The 21510-nt window shown below is 43.1% G+C and overlaps 1 protein-coding gene across 8 annotated transcripts in view; it reads left to right on the forward strand.

The window, feature by feature from the left end:
* ndst1b (N-deacetylase/N-sulfotransferase (heparan glucosaminyl) 1b) overlaps window positions 1-21510 on the forward strand; it is a 292956-nt gene that overhangs the window by 248793 nt on the left and 22653 nt on the right. For 7 of the 8 annotated variants that reach the window (XM_043703098.2, XM_043703100.2, XM_087995120.1 and 4 more), the window contains 3 exons: window positions 10259-10382; window positions 13178-13352; window positions 16928-17098. In XM_043703098.2, coding sequence (XP_043559033.1) covers window positions 10259-10382; window positions 13178-13352; window positions 16928-17098 — 470 coding nt within the window. The remainder of the gene's footprint in view (window positions 1-10258; window positions 10383-13177; window positions 13353-16927; window positions 17099-21510) is intronic. The other variant, XR_015759698.1, reaches the window with a different exon arrangement.

Here is a 21510-nt window from a genome sequence, read left to right on the forward strand (position 1 = left end):
GCGCAAGGATAGAAGGTAGTGTTTGTTGATGCCCAAAAATAGGTAGGAAAGTAACTTGCAATGAAGAAATAAGTAATGTACAATGGATGTGAATAGTTTAGGTGAATAGGCCAAAATTTGCCAGATGAAGTTTGATGTGGATAAGTGAGAAATTATCCATTGTGGGCAGAATTTGAGAAAGACAGTTTGTTATCTAAATGGAGAGAATCTTGTGTGCTTCAGTGCAGAGGGATCTGGTTATGATGTGTGAAATGCAGAAAGCTAGCATACAGCAGATAAGAAGATAAATGGAATTTTGGCATTAAGTGCAAAAGGAATAGAGTAGGAGCGCTGTAGCTGTTATTCTGTCCTGGATGCCTTCCTCTATCCCTCTGTTGAGAAACATTGGCTGTTTGCCAATTTTGGGGTGAGATGGTTCCCTTCAAAATGATTGTCTTCAGTCACTTCTTATCACAATCAAACAAAATGAAAGTAACTTTAATCTTGATGAACCACTGAATCACACAGCAATGTCAAATACATTGGAATTCCTTGAGGGAATTCCTTGTCCCTCCTATCTCCTCGGAATCACAGAATTTATTCCAGCACAGAAAGAGGCCATTTGGCCTATCATGCCAGCTGTTCAGACCAGCATCAGTACCCAGTGCCAATCTCCTGCCTTTCCCCCATCCCCTTGCACACTATTTTTATCCAAGTAAGCATCCGATAGCCGATACAGGAATGTTTCCAGGGATGAGGAACTTAAGTTCTGATGATAGATGAAAGAAGTTGGACTGTTCTCCCTGAAGAGAAAAAGGCTCAGAGGAAATCTGATAGAGGCTTACAAAATCCTGATAGAGTGGATAGAGTGGTTCGGGAGAAGCTGTCCTACTCGATAATGGAACAAGAACAAGGGGGCAACGATTTAAAGTGATGTGCAAAAAGAGTAGGTGAGGAAAATCTTTTCAGTCAGCGAGTAGTTAAGGTCTGGAATGGACTTCCTGAAAATGTGGTGGAGCTGGATCAATGAAGCATTCAAAAGGGGCATTGGATGGTACTTCGGACAGAAATAGTGTTCTGGGGTGTGGGGGAAAGGAGGGAGATTGGAGCTAGATAATGATGGAGAAAGTGAGGACTGCAGATGCTGGAGATCAGAGTCAAGAGTGTGGTGCTGGAAAAGCACAGCAGGTCAGGCAGCATCCGAGGAGCTGGAGATGAAGGCATTATGCCCGAAATGTCGATTCTCCTGCTCCTCGGATGCTGCCTGACCTACTGTGCTTTTCCACACCACTCTCTCGACTGGATAATGATGCTTGTCTAGCGATGGGCGGAATGCATTCTCTGCACTGTAACAATTCCATGAGTCGGAGGTTTTTATTGGAAAGTAAATGCTGCAGTTTCTTCACTTCTGGGATGGCCTAGAGCGATGTCCTCTCTCTGCTACCTACAAAGACGAGGCATTGTGCCATCCCCATCTGATTTGTTATGGGGTTGAATCAACTGATGAGAACTCCTCTTCATTTGGTTCAACTGTCAGCCCTCATGTTTCTTCAGGGAGGTCTCTCAGACAGCTTGGGGCAGGGCGGGGTTCCCTAGTGTTTGTGTGAGAGCTGGGAATAAAAGATAATGTTAGGGCCAGAAAATGGGGATATTCACGGAGTGATATGGAAGCTCTCAGCTGGATTGCTGACTGCTAAAGATCCATCCATTGCACACAGGCCTCCGAGTTCCAAGATTCTGGATTCACGTCCAGTTTGGGATTTAAGCACACCCCTCCAGGCTGAAGGTTCACTGAGGGAGTGCTGCATTGTTAAAGGTGCCATCTCTCAGACTGAATGAAGGTGCCATCAGCCTATTTGGGTGGATCTAAATGATCCATTTACTTCAGAGAAGAGCAGGTGAGTTCTCCCTAGTGAACTGGTTGATATTTGTCCTTTGGCTAACATTACAAATAAAACCGATAAACTGATCGTTGTCCATTTGCTGTGAGATCTCGCTGTGCCCAAGCCAGCTGCTGTGTATCCTCTATTGCAGCAGTAGTCAGACTTCAAAAAGTGTTTCATTGGATGTGGGCCACTGATATTTCCTTTGATTGTGAAGGTGCTATATAAATGCAAGGGTTTCTTTCAAAGCTGGAACCATATCCAGACCATTAATTTGATTAGAAATGTTGAGCGCAGAAACAGACCCTTCGGTCCATCTCATTCATGCCGACCAGATATCCTAGATAAATCTATTCCCACGTGCCAGCATTTGGCCCATATCCCTCTAAACCTTTGCTATTCATATACCATCCAGATGCCTTTTAAATGCTGTAATTGTACCAGCCTCCATCACTTCCTCTGGCAGCTCATTCCATACACACACAACCCAGTCCATGAAAAAGTTGCCCCTCAGGTCACTTTTATATCTTTCCCCTCTTATTTTAAGCCTTTGCCCCCTAGTTTTGGGCTCCACTACCCTGTGGAAAAGACCTTGCCTATTTACCCTATCCATGCTCCTCATGATTTTATAAACCTCTATAAGGTCACCCCTCAGCCTCTGCTCCAGGGAAAACAGTCCCAGCCTATTCAGCCTCTGCCTATAGCTCAAGCCCTCCAACCCTGGTAACATCCTTGTAAACTTTCTCTGAACCCTTTCAAGTTTCACAGCATCCTTCCTATAGGAAGGAGATCACAATTGCACACAGTATTCCAAAAGTGGCCAAATCAATGTCTTGTAGAGCCGCAATATGACCTCCCAACTCCTATACTCAATGCTTTGATCATTGCCCACTTTTCCCTTCCCACTCCCTTTCTGACATGACCATCCTTGGCCTCCTCCCTTGCCACAGTGAATCAAACCATAATTTGGAAGAACAACACCTTATCTTCTGCTTGGGCAGCCTACAGCCCGCAGGACTCAACATTGAGTTCTCCAATTTCAAATAACCTCCCTTCCCATCCCCCGACTCCCTTCCCAACCCCTCCCCCTCCCTTCCAATCCACCTACCGACCCTTCCTTCCAGCCACCAACTGGATTCATTCCTCCCATTGACTAACCAGGTCATACTCTCTACCTGTCTACTCTATCCCTACCTCACTACTCTACCCCCACCATTCCTTTTACCTGCAGCTCCCCTTACACCCACCCCCAGTCCTGAAGAAGGGTTACACCCGAAATTTTGACTTCTCCACCTCCTGCTGCTGCCTGGCTTGCTGTGTTCTCCCAGCCTCCTGCTTGTCTACCTTGGAATCCAGCATCTGCAGTTTTTTTTAAATCTCTAATCTGTCTTGATCGATAAAGGCAAGCATACAAACGTGTTCTTCTTTCTAGAACATTTTGTCCAAATGCTTCCATGATCAACTGACTCCAGCTCTGTCATTACCACATCCATGATGTGGAGATGCTAGATTTGGACTGGGGTGGACGAGGTCAAAATTCAAATAACACCAGGTTATAATTGAAGAAGTTTATTTGAAACTGCAAGCTTTCAGTGCTCAGCTCCCTCCTCAGGCGTGATATCACATCCAATTCATTAGCCAACTGTGTTCTCACACCTCAACTGGGGATTTAAGTAAATGTGTTAAACAAATGGAAGAACTGAAAGGGGTTAAGCTCAAGAATGATTAAGAAAAGCAAATGTTTTTACAGCTGGGTGAGGAAGGGGCATCATCTCTCATCTTTCTAACCCTTGCTTGGTCAGTCACAACAAATATTTTTCATTTCTTTCCAGCACATAGTATCAGACTTCAATTAAAATTTAGCTTGCTGTGAAATGAAGGAGTCATATACTAATATTTCCTTGTGGAATATTATTACCAAGTGACCCCGAGTAAAAATTAATAAAAATGCAACATTAAAAACATAGTTTGTGATCAATGGTAAGTTCAAAAGGGAGGGAGTGAGTGACCAGGGAAAAAGAAGACCATACATATCCAAGATTTGGAGATGCCGGTGTTGGACTGGGGTGTACAAAGTTAAAAATCACACAACACCAGGTTATAGTCCAACAGGTTTAATTGGAAGCACACTAGCTTTCGGAGCGACGCTCCTTCATCAGGTGATAGTGGAGGGCTCGATCGTAACACAGAATTTATAGCAAAAATTTGCAGTGTGATGTAACTGAAATTATACATTGAAAAATTGATTGTCTGTTAAGCCTTTCATCTGTTAGAATACAGTGATAGTTTCACTTCTTTCATGTGTAAATCACAAAACCCTTTTTTTAAAGTTGCATTCTCGGGTTAGCTGTTAACAATGGTGATAGCTAGACAATATGTTGAAGGTTCTGGATCAGTGGTGCTGGAAGAGCACAGCAATTCAGGCAGCATCCGAGGACAGGCAAAATCGACGTTTCGGGCAAAAGCCCTTCATCAGGAATAAAGGCAGAGAGCCTGAAGCGTGGAGAGATAAGCTAGAGGAGGGTAGGGGTGGGGATAGAGTAGCATAGAGTTGAAGGTGTTGGCCCCCTGTGTTCTCTGTCTATGCCATGATGTTTAGATTGATTCTAATCTAAAAAGTGAGATAACGGAGTTTTACATAAATTCATGCAGTTTTTGAGCTCAGAGTTCTACATGAATGTATGCAGTTTTTGAGCAAAGTTGCAGAGTTACATTGCACTTTGCTCAAAAACTGCATGAATTTATGTAAAACTCCACTATCACCTGATGAAGGAGCGTCGCTCTGAAAGCTAGTGTGCTTCCAATTAAACCTGTTGGACTATAACCTGGTGTTGTGTGATTTTTAACTTTATACATATCCAAAGTCTTTAGAATCTTTGCGATGTTAAATTTTCAACCGAAGGCCTCAGGCAGTTAATTATTGACTCATATACATCACAGCAACAGAACAAACCTATTGATATTTTTGATGTTTTCCCAATTTGTTTTCTCACTGGGAGCTGTCTTCCCAGATGAGAAGGAACATGGAGGGAAAAGCAGCTTTGTTGCTATGAAGCCATGTTTCTTGTCTCTGTTGCACAGTGCAGATGTTGAAATATAATTCATTGCGTGTTCCTGAGCCCAGCTTGATTGTCTTTCCAAACTGGCAGTTGGGCCTTTCAGATTGCAAAATTAACTTCTTGCTGCAACGATACAATGCTGCAACGCTGGTGCGGCCACACGTGGAATATTGTGTCCAGTTCTGGTCGCCCCATTACAGGAAGAATGTGGAAGCATTGGAAAAGGTACAGAAGAGATTTACCAGGATGTTGCCTGGTCTGGAGGGAAGGTCTTATGAGGAAAGGCTGTGAGACTTGAACCTGTTCTCATTGGAGAGAAGAAGGCTAAGGGGGGATTTGATGGAGACATACAAGATGGTCAGAGGATTAGATAGGGTAGAAAGTGAAAGTCTTTCCTAGGATGATGATGTCAGCTTGTACGAGGGGGCATAACTACAAATTGAGGGGTGATAGATTTAAGACAGATGTCAGAGGCAGGTTCTTTACGCAGAGAGTGTTAAGGGTGTGGAATGCCCTACCTGCTAATGTAGTTAACTCAGCCACATTAAGGAGATTTAAACTATCCTTAGATAAGCACATGAATGATTTTGCGATAGTGTCGGGAGACGAGCTGAGAATAGTTCACAGGTCGGCGCAACATCGAGGCCAAAGGGCCTGTTCTGCGCTGTATTGTTCTATGTTCTTTGTTCTAAATGTGAAATTATCATACATGTATAAATTAAGCAGGAGATGAGAATTTCTTGATGCTGATTCAGTTTTGATATCTTTCGATAAATAGGTGATTTTGATGCAAAAACCTTCATTAATTCCTCATAAGTTTCATGAAGCTTGAATCAATCTGTGTTTGGGTGACAACTACAGCCATTTTGGATATATGTTTCCTTTTTTTCAAAACCCATTTTATTACATGATAGGTCTTATGTGTAACAATCAGATGCTGCAAGTTTAAATTTGATACTTCATACTTACAGATTCCACAACATGATAAAGGGAGGGAAAAATTACTTCAGACAAACACTGCAATACAAAATAATTTTCAACACATCGACAGGTTTACTGTTCCCTGATTACAGTACAAACTACGTCTGAACATAATCTGACCAGTTTCAGGTAGGTTTACAAAAGAATAAAGTCAAAATTCACATGACACGAGGTTATAGTCCAACAGATTTATTTGAAATCACAAGCCTTCAGAGCGGAAGGAGCAGGGACTCTGAAATCGTGTGATTTCAAGTAAACCTGTTGGACTATAACCTGGTGTCATGTGGCTTCTGACTTTGTCCACTGCAGTCCAACACCGGCACCTCTACGTCATGCAAATAAATAAAAAGGATGCGGGTGATAATGTCCTGCCTCTGAGCAAGGAGGCATGAGCACAATTCCCACCTGCTCCACGTGTCATGCCATTTCTAAAAAATATCTAAAGAGTGTATCGAGCAGGGCATTCCCTGACCCATGCTGCTGCTCATGTAGAATCAATTGTTGTTACTCACCTGGCCTGATTCCATTGTTGTCATTGTACAGAAGATATTATATGGCAATACTGTCCTTATATTTACCCTACTGGATCACACGGGATATACTATGTAGCAAAATAAAAACAGAAAGTGCTGGACAAACTCAGCGGGTCTGGCAAAATCTGTGGAGAGAGAAAGAAAGTTAATTTTTTGAGTCCGACATGCCTCTTTTTCAGAACTGAAAGGAGCTTGAAAATGGTGCCTTTTACGCTGCTGACAGAAGGGGAGTCGGTGGAACAGATTGTAAGAGTGTGTGATGAAGTTGTAGACATGAACTGTACCTTTAAGGGAGTTGAAATTTCCTGCTGGCACAAAGTGTTTTGAAAGATTTTACAATATGACAGCGGGTGAAACAAATAGCTGGAGCTGTGTTGCCATGGTACAAAACACAAATTCAAATTTGGCCAATCAGTTTAAATTATGCCGCAGATACCAGAATCCAATCGAATTTGAATTTAGTATTTTGACAACATCAAACCAATGAAATGATCTGATGTTTCGGGGTATAAAGTCAGACATTTTGAACAGTTGGAGGGAGAACTGCCAAGGAAACCGACAAGTATAGACTGCTTGCTGAACAGCTCTCTGAAATGTACCTGTTCATATGAAAGACCTGTAAAGCAGAATACTGAAGAAAAGACAATAGAGAGAAATCTACAGAGGAAGATACAAAGAGAAGACTCGACAGGTGGCCGGTTTTGAAATTTCTATTTTGTTTTGTAAATCTTCTTCGGGGTTTTTATTGGACCAGTATTGTAGAGTGGGAGGTAAAAGATAGGTTTAAGGGAAAGAGGTTGCAAATAGTTGTCTAACGTTCTCTTTTGGACTTAAAGAATAAAATTGTTAATTTTTACTTTAATTAGTGACCTCTGGGATTGCTCTTTGCCTCTCGAAATGGAACGGATTACAGCACAGGATGAGCTTCTCTGTGTGTCGGGTTTAAGTTAGCAGAGGGTTTTACCCCCCTGTCACAACAGGTGCCCTGAACATAATGATCACAGCTTTTGTCTTTTGTTCTGGGCACTCTTACAATCTGTTCCACTCACTCCTCCACCCCCTCTGTCAAGAACGTTAAACCATAATGATCCAGCTCATTTCTGTTCTGAAGGAGTCCTACTGGACTCAAAACATTCACTCAGTTTCAGTCCTCGCTTCCAGACTGCTGAGATTTTCCAGTATTGTCTATTATTGTTTTGGATGTCCAGAATCTGCAGCATTTTGCCTTTGTTTGAGCATTACATAAAACACACGCACGCGCACACCTCTCACCAAATCCACACAAGGTCTGTTTGATGGGAGGGGCTTGCTCATGTCCCGAGAAGGGGCTGTGGTGTAAAACAAACAGAACGTAGCAGCTTAGCTGCTGGTGTCACAACATTCTCATCTCAGTGCAGGCTGACTCTCACACAGTAACTGCTCAAATCACTGCCAGTGTCAGTCCCTTCAGAAATGTGGGGCAAACTGTCAAAGTAAGGGACAATCCCTTTCAAATCCATGGCACCTTGTTGGGCACCCCTCTCGGAGTGAAGCTTGGATTGGCATAGCATTAAAAAATGACTTTAATGTATAGTTTTCCCAGTGCAGGCTGAAAGGCCTCCTGCACCATCAGAGCTCTGTGATTCTGTGACATATCCCAGCATCGAGGCACCAATCGCTCAAACCCAACTTCACTTAATGCACATTGCCACCACGTCCCACAAGTGCATTTTAATAAAAGCAAGATCCACACATACAGACTTTCCAGCGGTGATCGAATTGAAGCAGGATCTTTATAAATGAGCAAAGATATGGCAGCATGAGGCCCCATAGTTGCAGCAGCTGAGTTGCATGAACTCGGTGTGGCTTGGGAATCAAACTGCGACACGTGGAGCTTTTAACTCAGCAGGGTTTTGGGGGAGGTTGATCTTTCGTTTGAAAAAGTCGCTGCCTTGCCATGATTGGGGTGTTTCCCTGACTTGGCCAGCTAACCAAGGCAATGCAAAACTGAGCCATAGGGACAGGCATCAGCAGCTGGATTTCCCAACCAGGATCTGTGCATGTAATTAACAAACATCAAAACTGGACATCAGCTCCCTGGAAATATGTCCTCCTCCCTTTCCCAGCTGCTCGGTGGAATTCTAGCCTTCACAGATGTGAAAAACTGCAGTTGTCGTGGCTTCACAGTGTAAGCATGTTGTGTTAATTTTAAGCCACTGTTAAACATTGCCAATAAGCATTCAACAGAACAGTCCAGTGAGAATTTAAATCAATAAGTGAACTCCATAAGAATTTGTAATTTTTTTGCTCACTGGAATTAACATTTCACAAAAATTACAATCATAGAATCCTCACAAAGTGGAAGCAGGCCATTCGGCCCACCAACTCCACACTGATCCTTTGAAGAGTATCCCATCCAATCCTTATAACCCTGCATTTCTCATGGCTAACCCACCTAGCCTGCATATCCCCGGACACTACAGGTAATTTGGCACGGGTCATTCCACCTAACCTGCACGTATTTGGGCTGTGGGAGGAAACACACATAGAAACTGGGAGGGTGTGCAAACTCCACACAGACAGTCACCCAAAACTGGAATCAAACCTGAATGTCTTGTGCTGTGAGACAACAGTGATAACCACTGAGCCACTATGCTGTTCCAAATCCTTGTATGATTTTTTAAAACATCTTTTAATTTGAATGTATAGGAAATCAGGAATTACATAAGGGTACTAGAGCAGAGTGAAGATTGGCTGCAGAGAAGGTACATAAAGTGTGAGATCAACATTGAGTCTAAAATTTGAGTGGTTCATTCAGAAGTCTAATGACAGCGGGGAAAGAGCTGCTCTTCAATCTGTTGGTGTGTGTGTTTAAGCTTTTGAATCTACTGCCTGCTGGAAGAGGTTGGAAGAGATTATTTCCGGGGTGGGAGAGGTCTTTGATGATGTTGGCAGCTTTTCCGAGGCAGTTGCAAGTGAAGATGGAGTCAATGGATGGAAGGTTGGTTTGTGTGATGGACTGGGCTGTGTTCACAACTCTCTGTAGTTTCTTACAGTCCAAGGCAGAGCTGTTGCCACCTTCCCCATTTGGTGGTAGTAACTTAGACTTTACCAGTTGGAAGGCTTCCTTCAGGCTTATACTACAGAGAGATACACACATGAAACCTGCCCTTCCCACAGTCACCCACAAGCTGTTCAGCTGCCCAGGAACCAATCAGACAGTTGTTGTCAAGTTGATAATGTTTGGCATCTGTGATTAGTCGTAAGTGCACAAGCCAATCAGCTATGAGTGCCCAGCCAAATTTCACATTGTGGTACCATGCCATTGACAAACACCTTCACCCACTGCTTGAACAACACAGCAGTGGAAAGACCAAGCACAATGAGTTTCAGTAACTTGTTTTTACACGAGCGGCAACACCTTCCACAATCCTTGGTTTTAAAACTATCTTTCTTCCATGCTCAGTCCATCACCAAAAATACAGAAAGCAAACTGATACTGTCTTGACATCAGCAAAAAGCAAAGAACGCAGATGCTGAAATTTGAATTTGAAACAAATGCAGGAAACACTGAGGAGGTCAGTGAGAGAGCAGAAGAATTTGAATTTCCAATGTGAACCCTTGGTGTTTAAGCAGTGTTAGACAGTGAGCTTGCAACGCCAAATTTGATGAAAATGAGATGTGGTGTTCATCTGTTTTTGCGATTGAATGCTTTGCTTGGATCAAGAGCAGCAAGGAGGCTTGGGAATCCTGCTTTGAGTTAGAAATGCCTTGCTTAGTTTTCTGTTTGCATAAAATCTGCACTGTAATATTCTGTCAGTAACAGCAGACGCTTTCTCCCCAGGTACCACAGCTCTTTATCTGTTCCTCACTATGCACCCGGATGTCACCAGCAATTCTCCAAACCCCGATAGCTTTGAGGAGTTGCAGTTCTTTAATGGACCGAACTATCATAAGGGCATTGACTGGTAAGGGAGCAATTAAAACAACTGGCTAGACAGCCTCATAAAATCCAAACACTGTGGATGCTGCAAGTTTGAAAATGAGAAGAGGAAGTGCAGGTCTGATCGCATCTGAAGGGAGAGAGAAATAGAGTTAATGTTTTGAGTTTAATAAGACAACACCAGGTTATAATCCAACAGGTTTATTTGGAAGTACAAGCTTTCAGAATGCTGCTCCTTCATCAGGTAGCTAGTGTTGTGTGATTTTTAACTTTGTCCACCCCAGTACAACACCAGCATCTCCCCATCTGGGAAATGATGGTTTTTATGCTACTGACTGAGGGCGAGGAGGAGAGAGTGGACAAGTGGTACTCAGAGCAAGAGACAAAGGGAGAGCTAATGATGGTCCAGGAGAGATAGAGATGTAAAATAGGTGTAAATATTAGGTGTGAAAAGGAGAAAAGCAGCCCTTTGTGCTGAGAGTAAAACCAATGGGGCACAAACAAGACAAAGCTGGTGCGAGAGAAGGGTGAAGGCGGTTGAAATCGTACTCAGCCAGACCCTGAAGTTTTTAAACAGAATATTGAGCCTGAGAAGTCCTGAGATTGCATGGTGGCTCAGTGGTTCACACTGCTGCCTCACAGTGCCAGGGACCCCGGTTCAATTCCAGCGCTCAAGCCAATGTCTATGTGGAGTTTGCACCTTCTCCCTGTTCCTGTGTTAGTTTCCTCGAGGTACTCTGGTTTCCTCCTACAGCCCAAAGATAGGTGGGTTAGCCATGGGAAAATGTAGGGTCTGGGTGGGATTCTCTTCAGAGAGTCAGTGTGGACTCAATGGGCCAAATGGCCTACTTCTACGCTCCAGGGACTCTATGAGAAGCCGTAAGATGCCTCAGCAGGAAACGGAGTGTTTTTTTATTTGGTTATTTTTCATTTATACATTATTTATTCATAAACTGTCTGAAAGCCTGTACCAAAGCCCAAAAACAGTTGTGTACAGACTTTGCAGTGAAAACAACAGACCGAACAGAGCAGAGTTTGGCATTCCTCAGAGCTTCAATGCAGTTAAGAAAACAAAAGCAGTGCTCACTCAAGCACCTTACATTGAGCTAGACAACCTACACTGCGCATTCACTGAGACCCAGATAAGAATTTGGCTTACTCCATCATTCACAGTATGGGACACAGAGCTTCGTCCTTACCAATAATCTTGAACTGAAATAGTTCAAAGGAACTGGGTTTATGTTTTGGAATGTTTCCTTTGAATTTCAGCCAAACGAGTGAGACCCTGCAGGAAATGCAGGTCTGGAAGGTTACTCCAACAGAATCGATGAGTGTGGTGCTGGAAAAGTAGGTCAGGCAGCATCCGATGAGCAGGAGAGTCGACATTTCAAGCATAAGCTCTTCATCAGGAGATATTATGCTCGAAACGTCAGCTCTCCTGCTCCTCGGATGCTGCCTGACCTGCTGCGCTTTTCCAGCACCACACTCTCGACTCTGATCTCCAGCATCTGCAGTCCTCACTTTCTCCTAGGTCACTCCTACAGTGCTGTTTAAAGGGAGATTCATATAAATGGATTCAGGAAAGTTTGAAAGATACAGAAACACAAATAGACACAGATTAGCAATAAAAACAGAAGTTGCTGGAAAAGTTCAGCAGGTCTGACAGCATTTGTGAAGAGAAATCAGAACTAATGTTTCAGGTAGTCAAGTGACCCTTTCTTAAAACCGATGGTAGCTACAAAAATGTTGGTTTATATGGAGAAGATAGGGTGGGAAACAGGTAAGGAGTAATGGCTATCTACAGTAGAACAAGCTTAGAGGAATGGTCAATCCCTTTCTTTGGCTTTACAATGGTTTCTGGGCTTTATATCCAACTGTTTCTGACTAAAACTGTCGAGATATGTTCTTTCGATTTTATTCTTGGAAAGGATGTATAGCAAGGCACCATTAGTTGCTCTTGAACTGAATGGCTTGCTTAACCATTTTAGAGACACCCACATTGCTGTTATAGAATTCCTGCAGTGTGGAAGCAGGCCATTTGGCCCATCAGGTCCACACCAATCCTTTGAGGAGGATCCCACCTCAACCCTGAAACCCCACATAGCCAATTCACCTAACCTACACATCCCTGGACATGATGAGCAAGTTAGCACGGCAAATCCACCCTAACCTGCACATCTTTGGACTGTGGGAGGAAATTGGAGTAAATCCATGCAGACACAGGGAGAAAGTGCACATTCCACACAGACAGTTGCCTGAGCGTGGAATCGAACCCGGGTCCCCGGCGCTGTGAGGCAGCAGTGCTAACTACTGAGCCACTGGGCTGCCCAAGAGATTCCAAGCGTCAACTGTAGACCAGACCAGGTAATGGCAGCCGAATTCCCTCCCTAAAGGACATTATTGAACTAGTTTTTACAGAATTTTTTACGTGATCAGCATTAGACTAGTGTTTGATTCCAGATTTTTATTAAATTCAAATGCCACCATCTGCCATGGTGGGATACCAACCCATGAAAGTGGAGGATCAGTGAGCTCCCAGTCAGGATGGTGTGTGGCTTGGAGGGGAACTTGCAGGTAGTGGTGTTCCCATGTAATTATTGCCCTTGTCCTTCTGGATGATAATGGTAAGACTCTTATGACTCAGTTGTAGTAGCTGTAGAAGATCAGAAGATGCAGTTACAAATTCCATCTTTCACAGAGGTATATGATAACACGTCTAACTAGCTGGTTTAAACATATCAGTATGGTATTGGTTGTGAGTTTGGAATGTGCTGTCTATGTGTTGTAATTGGTTCCTACTCTCTTCCCCTCTCCCTGCAGGTACATGGATTTTTTCCCTGTTCCGTCCAACACAAGCTCGGATTTCTTCTTTGAGAAGAGTGCAAATTACTTTGATTCTGAGGTGGCCCCAAAACGGGCAGTGGCTCTGTTGCCAAAAGCTAAAATTATCACCATTCTGATCAATCCCGCGGACCGAGCTTACTCCTGGTACCAGGTACCTGTTGGATACTCAGTCGGCAAGAACATTAGGAGGGGAAGAATTGGGTTGTGTTTATATTTGATATATGTCAAAGGGGAAGATGGAAAAATCACACATTGGCAGAAACTTGGGGCAGGGTTTTCATTCCTGTGTGGTCAATTACAGAGAGAAGTGGGAATGAAATTCCACATTGCCGGCAGTGTGCCAATTTGCTGGTGCTTAGCCTAACTACTCCCAGGGTGGGATTGGTGGTATGGACCAGACCAAACCCCCTCAAAACACATTAAGAAGATAAGCCTAGACCCTACACTTTCCTTGTTTTAAAGTCCAGGGCCAGGTGGTGCGATGCTGATGCAATTCGATTGGTCAAACAACCAGATTTAAAGCAAAATACACTTTACACATCCGCTATAGTTATAATACAACAAAAGAAAGAAGGAATTGGATTAACTTAACTGTGAGAAAACTTAACAGAATAGTAGGTTATTTAATTACTGAACAGCAACTGTTCCAATATAGTAACATCCCATAAACGCACCTTTGGCAAAAGCAAATTCAGTAAAATGAATTGCCTCTCATGCAGTTCTCCAGAACAGGAGGAAGTATCATCAGGAGAAAGCTTTGAGACAGAAAGTATCAGGGACAGGTCTACTGCAGTTTCCAAACCCAGTTTAAGACCCCAGCAACTGTTACTGAAAGATTAAAACTGAAAATAGCTGGTTCAGTGAGAGCTCGACCCCACCCATTCAGGCTGCTTCTATTGTTCCAATTTAATAAAATAATCCAAGACCTCACAAGTACTTTGCTGGCTTTAGAGCAAACTCCCCCACACCTCTGTCACAAGATATTCCTCTTAAAACCATAGAATGGTCACATTGGAAACTGAAGGATCACCAGCCCAGAAGCAGCGAGACGCTAATTATACAAAAATAATCAATGGCTTATTAAGGTAAAGGCAGATTGGAACTTTTCATATGTGCTGTAGGACATCTGAGGCTTAGGGGCTAGGCCTGTAGCCTGGGGATAGTAGATTAAGGAGGCAATGGGACAGGTAGTGGATGGGACAGCAGATCAAATAGGCTGCCCCTTCAGTCTATCCTACGATGATATCCCTCCCTCACAATGATTGCTTGAGACCATTTTTCTGACTGAAGAGTTTCAAAATGTGCATTGAGGGCATTTTAGCATGAACTGACCTGGACTGCAGGTTTCACCTTCATTCATGTTGGAGGAGATTCCATTGACCCAGTTGCCCGATTTCCTCCTGCCATCAGTAATACCAGGCTGTGACCCCCATTTCGCCTTGGCATCGGGTGCCCTCTCTCAAAGAGTAAAAATCCTGCCAATGTTCAAGACTTGCTTAGTCAAGTGGGAGTGAAATTGGTTGAAGTGAAATAGGGCCTGGGTCAATAAATGTGACCGAGAAGATTTGACTGTGTGTGGGTGAAATGTTGACGTGGATCTGCGATGGGGCCTGGTCCCATGGCATACCTTCCAGGTGAGTGTTTATCTCGTTCAGGTTTAAATCTGCCCTGGTGTGCTGATGGCCAATTAGCTTCTGTCTGGTTTGAAGTGAGGGTTTTTCACCGCAAAACACAGGCAGCAATTGGTTAAAAAAAAGGAGCAAGAGTATGCCATTTGGTCCTTTGAGTCTGCTGTGATCATCCAAGGCAGAAGTGGGTACTGCAGATGCTGGAAATTAGAGTCAAGATTAGAGTGGTGCTGGAAAAGTACAGCAGGTCAGGCAGCTTCCGAGAACATTTCGGGCAAAAGCTGTGCCTTTCCAGCACCACTCCAATCTTGACTCCGACCATCCAACTCAATCCCCCTTCCGACTTTCTCCCCATACTCCTTAATCCCAATAGCCCTAAGAACTGTATCTTAACTCCTTCTTGAAAACATTCAATGTTTTAGCCTCAATTGTTTTCTGTGGCAGAGAATTTCACAGGTTCACCACTCTCTGGGTATAGACATTTCTCATTATTTCTGTCCTAAATGGCACACCCTGTATCCCTAAAATGTCACCCTGGTTCTGGACTCCCCCTGGTCATTTGGAACATGTTTACCCTATCTGGTACCTTTAGAATTTTATAAATTTCCATGAGAATCCCCCTCATTTTCCTAAACTCCAGTGAATATAGCCCTAACTAATCCAATCTCTTTTCATACATCAATCCTGGGAAATCAGTCTGGGAAACCCTTGCTGCACTCCCTCCATCACCAGAACATCCTTCCTCAGTTAAGGAGACTAAACCTGCATACAGTGTTCCAGCTGTGGTCTGACCAAGGCTCTGTACACTTGCAGCAAGACATTCCTGCTCCTGTACTGGAATCCTCTCGCTATGAAGGCAATTTGCCTTCTGCACCACATGCTGCATCTGCAATGCTTACTTTCAGCGACCGGTGTACAGAGGAACCTTGATTATCTCGGTTAATCGAATTCCGGATAATATAGTTTGGTCAAACATTGGGACCTTGCGATCTTGCCGGATAATCCGATATTCGGATAATTGAATGCCCGATAATCCAATATTCGGAGAATCGAATGCCCGATAATCCGATGTTCGGATAATTGAATGCCGGATAATCCGATATTCGGATAATTGAATGCCCGATAATCCAATATTCGGATAATCGAATGCCGGATAATCCGATATTCGGATAATTGAATGCCGGATAATCCGATGTTCGGAGAATTGAATGCCGGATAATCCGATATTCGGATAATTGAATGCCCGATAATCCAATATTCGGATAATCGAATGCCGGATAATCCGATGTTCGGAGAATTGAATGCCGGATAATCCGATATTCGGATAACCAAATGTCGGATCATCCAGGTTTCTCTGTACATCCCTGCTCCTGTACTTGAAAGGAAGATATATATTGCTCGCATAGACAAGGAAGGCATTGCAAACACCGCAGAAGTTCTGAGTGGAGTGATGTGTATGAGCTTAGAGGGACAATGTGGATGACAGGCTGCTCAGAATTATCAATAACACTTTCTGTAATGAATGGTCCTCTGATCCTGGCTATTGCTTTTACTATGAGAGAAACACCACTACCCCTTCTAAGGATATAGGGACAGCATTTAGGACTAAGGCAAGGAGGAATTCCTTCATCCAGAGAGTGGTGGGCTTGTGGGATATCAACTAGCACAGAAGGCAGTCAAGGCCAAAACATTGTATGATTTTAGGAAGGATTCGGATATAGCACTTAGGGCTGGAGTGACCGAAAGATTCGGGGGAAAGGCCGGAGCAGGCTATTGGGTGGAACAAACAGCCACGATCATAATAAATGGCAGAGCAGGCTTGAAGGGCCGAATGGCCTATTGCTGCTATGTTTCTCAGTTGGGTGTGAATCACAGATCTTCAGGAAATTGAAGATGTGGGCAAAAATACACTTTCCTAGTATTTCAGTTTAGGATGGGTAATAAATGTTGACTCTCGCGTCTCACAAATGAGCTTTTAAAAAGTCTTCTTACAATATCTTTGCACAACTTTGTAGATAACCTAAACGTGGACAGAGTCGGGTTTTAATCTGTCTCTCGTTTGAAATTAAGGATTTGTTTTTCTGATTTTCACACACAGCATCAGCGAGCTCACGATGATCCGGTGGCCTTGAAGTACAGTTTCTATGAGGTTATCACTGCCAGAGGGGACACAGTGCCAAAGCTAAGATCTCTTCGGAATCGTTGTCTCATTCCAGGCTGGTACGCAACACACATCGAGCGCTGGCTTAACCACTATCATGCCAACCAGGCAAGTTCTCTCCACTATGGGTTTGGGGCAGTTGGAACAGGAAAATGAGGTAATTCCTTACCCAGAAATGAATGGCTTTACCACTGAGCGAGATCATGGAGTTTGTGGCTAGTATAATACTGGGTGTTGGTTAGCTCAGTTGGCTGACTGGCTTGCAATGCAGAGTGTTACCAACAGTGCAGGTTCAATTCCTGGACCAACTGAGGTAACCATGCAGGTTCAACCTTCTCAACTTTGCCCCGAGTGTAAAGTGTAGTGCCCCTCAGGTTAAACCACCAGCATTCATCCTTTCTAACCTTCCCTCATTTAAATGTGGTGAACAACAGCAGACCCAACACCAATCACTATGGAGCACTGCTACCTCACACCTCCAGGGACCCGATTTCAATTGGAGTTTGCACATTCTCCCCGAGTCTGTGTGGGTTTCCTCCGACAATCCAAAGATGTGTAGGTTAGGTGGATTGGCCATGCTAAATCACTCATAGTGAACAGGGGTATGTAGGTTAGCTGCATTAATCAGGGGGAAATGTAAAGTAATAGGGTAGGGAAATGGGTCTGGGTGGGATACTCTTCGGATGGTCAGTGTGGACTTGTTAGGCCAAAAGGCCTGTTTGGACACTATAGGGATTCTCCTCAGGGGAAATAATAATTCAGTCTGAAAAACAAGCCTCCATGATCACCCTCTGTCTCCTACCGTCAAAAGCCAATTTTGTATGCAATTGGCAGGTTCTCCCCGAATCCCATGTGATCTAACCTTGCTAACCAGTCTACCATATAGAACCTTGTCAAAGGCCTTGCTAAAGTCCATATAGACAATGTCTACCACTTGCCCTCAAATATCTTGTGGGTCACATCCTCAAAAAACCTCAATCAAGTTAGTGAGACATGATTTCTCCTGCACAAAGCCATATTGATTACCCCTAATCAGACCTTACCTTTCCAAATGTTTGTAAATCCTATCTCTCAGAATTCCCACCAACAATTTATGCACCAATGATGTCAGACTCACAGGACTACAGTTCCCAGGCTTTTCCTTGAAACCTTTCTCAAAAAAAAGGCACAATATTAACCACTCTCCAGTCTTCCGACACTTCAGCCGTGCTGTAGATGATACAAATTCCTCTGCTAGGATCCCTGCAATTTCTTCTCTAGCTTCCCACAATGTCCTGAGATACACTTGATCAGGTCCCGGAGATTTATCTGCCTTAATGCTTTTTAAGGCCTACAGTACCCCCTCTTCGGCAGTGTGGACTGTTTTCAATACATCAGTATTTATTTCCCCAAGTTCTCAATCTTCCATGTCTTTCTCCACAGTGAATACTGATGCAAAATATTGCTTTAGTATCTCCCCTAGCTCCTGTGGTTCCATGCATAAACAACTTCAATGATCTTTAGGGGGACCTTTTCTCTCTGTAGCTGCTCTTTTGTCTTTAATGTACTTGCAGAATCTCTTTGGATTATTCTTCTGTTTACAGGCCACGGCCGAGTCTGTGTGGGTTTCCTCCTCAATTCTGCACCTAGCCAGAAATATATTTTATTAGAGATAATTATGTTCTAATGACAGGTAAACAATTAAACTAAATTAAGGGAACTCTACAAATTAAATCTTTAAACCTTAAATAACTCCCCTTAAAGGTAAAGTCATGAGTGTTCTAGCAGTCCACAGGGCTGGTCTATCATTAGAGAGAGAGAGAGAGAGACATTTGGTGGTGGTTTAAGCTGAGGGTCGTCATTTCTCAGGTAAGGAGAGAGGTTGAGAAGGAGAGTCCTCTGATGGTACCCTCAGCCGGTGTAGGAACTGAACTCATGCTGCTGGTGTCACTCTGCATTGCAAACTAGCCGTCCAGCCAACTGAACTAACCGACCCCCCTTTTAAATTACTCACTTACACTCAAACTAACATAAAAAAAACACGAGTGGAGGGAAAACTGGGAAAACAGTTCTGTAGTCTTTGTTTACAGGATCTGTTGGGGTGGTTCTTATTAATCCAGTCTCTCCTCAACCTTTTTCCTTTTGAACGCTTCCACTGGTTTACTAAAGACACTGGTGGCTGCTTTACTGATGAAAGGGCTCTGGCTTTATCCAATTTAAAGTCTGAACTTGTAGCATCTGCTGGAGGAAGGAAGGATGAGCTGATTTTCTTCATGTTTAACGTGGCTTACTACAGAGAACTGAGAGAGAGTGAGAGTTTTCTTAGGCCGCTGCAGACTTGTTGGTTTCTCTTCAGGCCTGATGTCTTGCTCACATCCCAAACTGTCCTGATACCTTTCCACCAATCCCATAGTAATTGGCAGGCAGAGTCCTCGGGCCAATCAGCTTCAATTGTAGACAACCCCTTGGCTCTGGGTCATCTGCACATTGCTAGAATTCACAGCGACACAAAAGATATCAAATTTCTTGCTTTCAAACCACGCAACTATTCCTGAAAATCCCTGGGATTCTCATTTCAGTGTACAGTTTTAAAAAGTGCAAAAACCAAGAAGAGACAGTTTTCACACCACCAAATCTTTTCCCACAGGAAAGTCTCACCTTAGGTGCCATATAAACCCCTTCATAATTTTAAGTACCTCAGTAAAATCTCCCTTTCACCCTCCATGCTCTGAGCATAACCTCAGCTTCTGCAGACCATTAACATAATTTCAGTGCCTCAATCATCCTGGTCACCAGTTCAGTAAATCTTTTCCACACCGTCTCCAAAGCCTTGCCATTCCTCTTTAAGTGTAGTGCCCAAAATTGGATAAGATTTTCTAATTGAGGCCTACCCTCTGGGCTTTATAAAGTGCACCTTGCTTGCTTTCAAGTCACAGATTCCGTATTAATCTAGAACAGCCTTCTCAATTTGTTACTTATCTGATCAGAAAGTTAAAAAGGTAAATATATTTTTGATCCTCTTCTGTCCAGGTAGAACGCAAAATTAGACTAGGTTCAAAGAATGGGCTTTCAGAGCACTGGGATTAGTAAAGATGACAATGAGTCTTTATTAAGGCCACCAGCAAATCCTTAACCTCTCGCTTCAGCTCTTATCAAAGGACCATCTGGTCCTGGCCTCGCTGTTAATGATGCCATAAATATGGCCTGCAGACTCTCTTCCATCAGCCAGCTCTCACTATATTAGGCATTTGTTTCACTTAACTTTCATGGGGATACACACAATCTAATTACGGAATCAATTAAAGATTTCTTGCCAAAAAAGCAGAAAATCAGGTTATGAATTGGCAATTGTTTATTAACCCCATTACTGTGCCATTTGATCACAGCTGCAATAATTCAGCATTAAGCAGCTGGTTATAAGCTGACAAATTGAAATTGAGGTTGATATTAATTCGGAAGATGACTTTAGAGTTAGGCTTGTTAGCTAGCTAACAAGTTAATGGGAGCAACACACTGCAGACACTGGGAATCGGAAATAAAAACAGAGTGCTAGAGAAACTCACCTGGCAATGTCTGTGGAGAGAGAGAAACAGGGTCTGAGGAACAGTCATAGCAGACTTGAAATGTTAACATTGTTTCTCTCTTCACAATGCTTCCAGAGTGCTCTGCCTCTCCAACACTTAAATTCAGCTAACATATTAGCCCTATTACACAGGATGTTCAATTAAAAACACTCTGAAGCTATATTTACCAACATTTCCAGAATGACACAGGCTGATCCTTCTGAGCAATATTGTAAGCTGCTCATTGCATTTGCTGCTATGCAATCCTCTATGAAGATGATTTTCACCCCTGGTTCTGCGGTTGGGCTGTTCATTCTGACATGCTGTTAGTAGCTTCTAGACTCCAATCTCACTTCCTGTTATCTCAAGGAGTTTTTCATCATCTTGTTATTATGATCCCAGCGGATAGTGATATTGAACAAGCCAGATCCCAGTGTGAAACTTGGCTTGATAGACCAGATGTTTTACTTTTATCATGTGGTTATTGTGGTGATCAGTTAGTCAACACATTCACACAAGGGTTGCTGAGATAGTTTGAACAAAAGAACATAAATTTATCATATAAAACAAAGTTATGTACATACTAAAACAAAACGATCTTACCATAAACAGCAAAAAAAGGAATGCTCTTTTTCTCAGCAATGTACTTTATAGACACTCAGTCCTAGCCTCTTCGCTTTAAAATTTTGTACACACTGATTGAAATTGCAAGTGATTCCTTTCAGTGATTTTATGCACATTTGCCAGATGTAATTCTTTCTTCCTCTCCTCGAGATGCACATACAGGCCAACTCACTGACCTTTCCTCACCAAATTCTATGAAAATCTCAGGGCTTTTTCCAACCCCATCTACTTGGTTTGGTAAAACAGCTTAAGACTTCTTTCCAGCTCTGATAAAGGACTGGAAGGAATGGTTGCCAATTTGTTGATGAAACAATAGTAGGTAGGAACATAAGTTGTGAAGGGCTGCAAAAAGAT

This window comes from Chiloscyllium plagiosum, unplaced genomic scaffold (assembly GCF_037043375.1).
Source record: "Chiloscyllium plagiosum isolate Xiang-an unplaced genomic scaffold, Cpla_swu_hap1 HiC_scaffold_16, whole genome shotgun sequence".
In the NCBI taxonomy this organism is placed as follows: Eukaryota; Metazoa; Chordata; class Chondrichthyes; order Orectolobiformes; family Hemiscylliidae; genus Chiloscyllium; species Chiloscyllium plagiosum.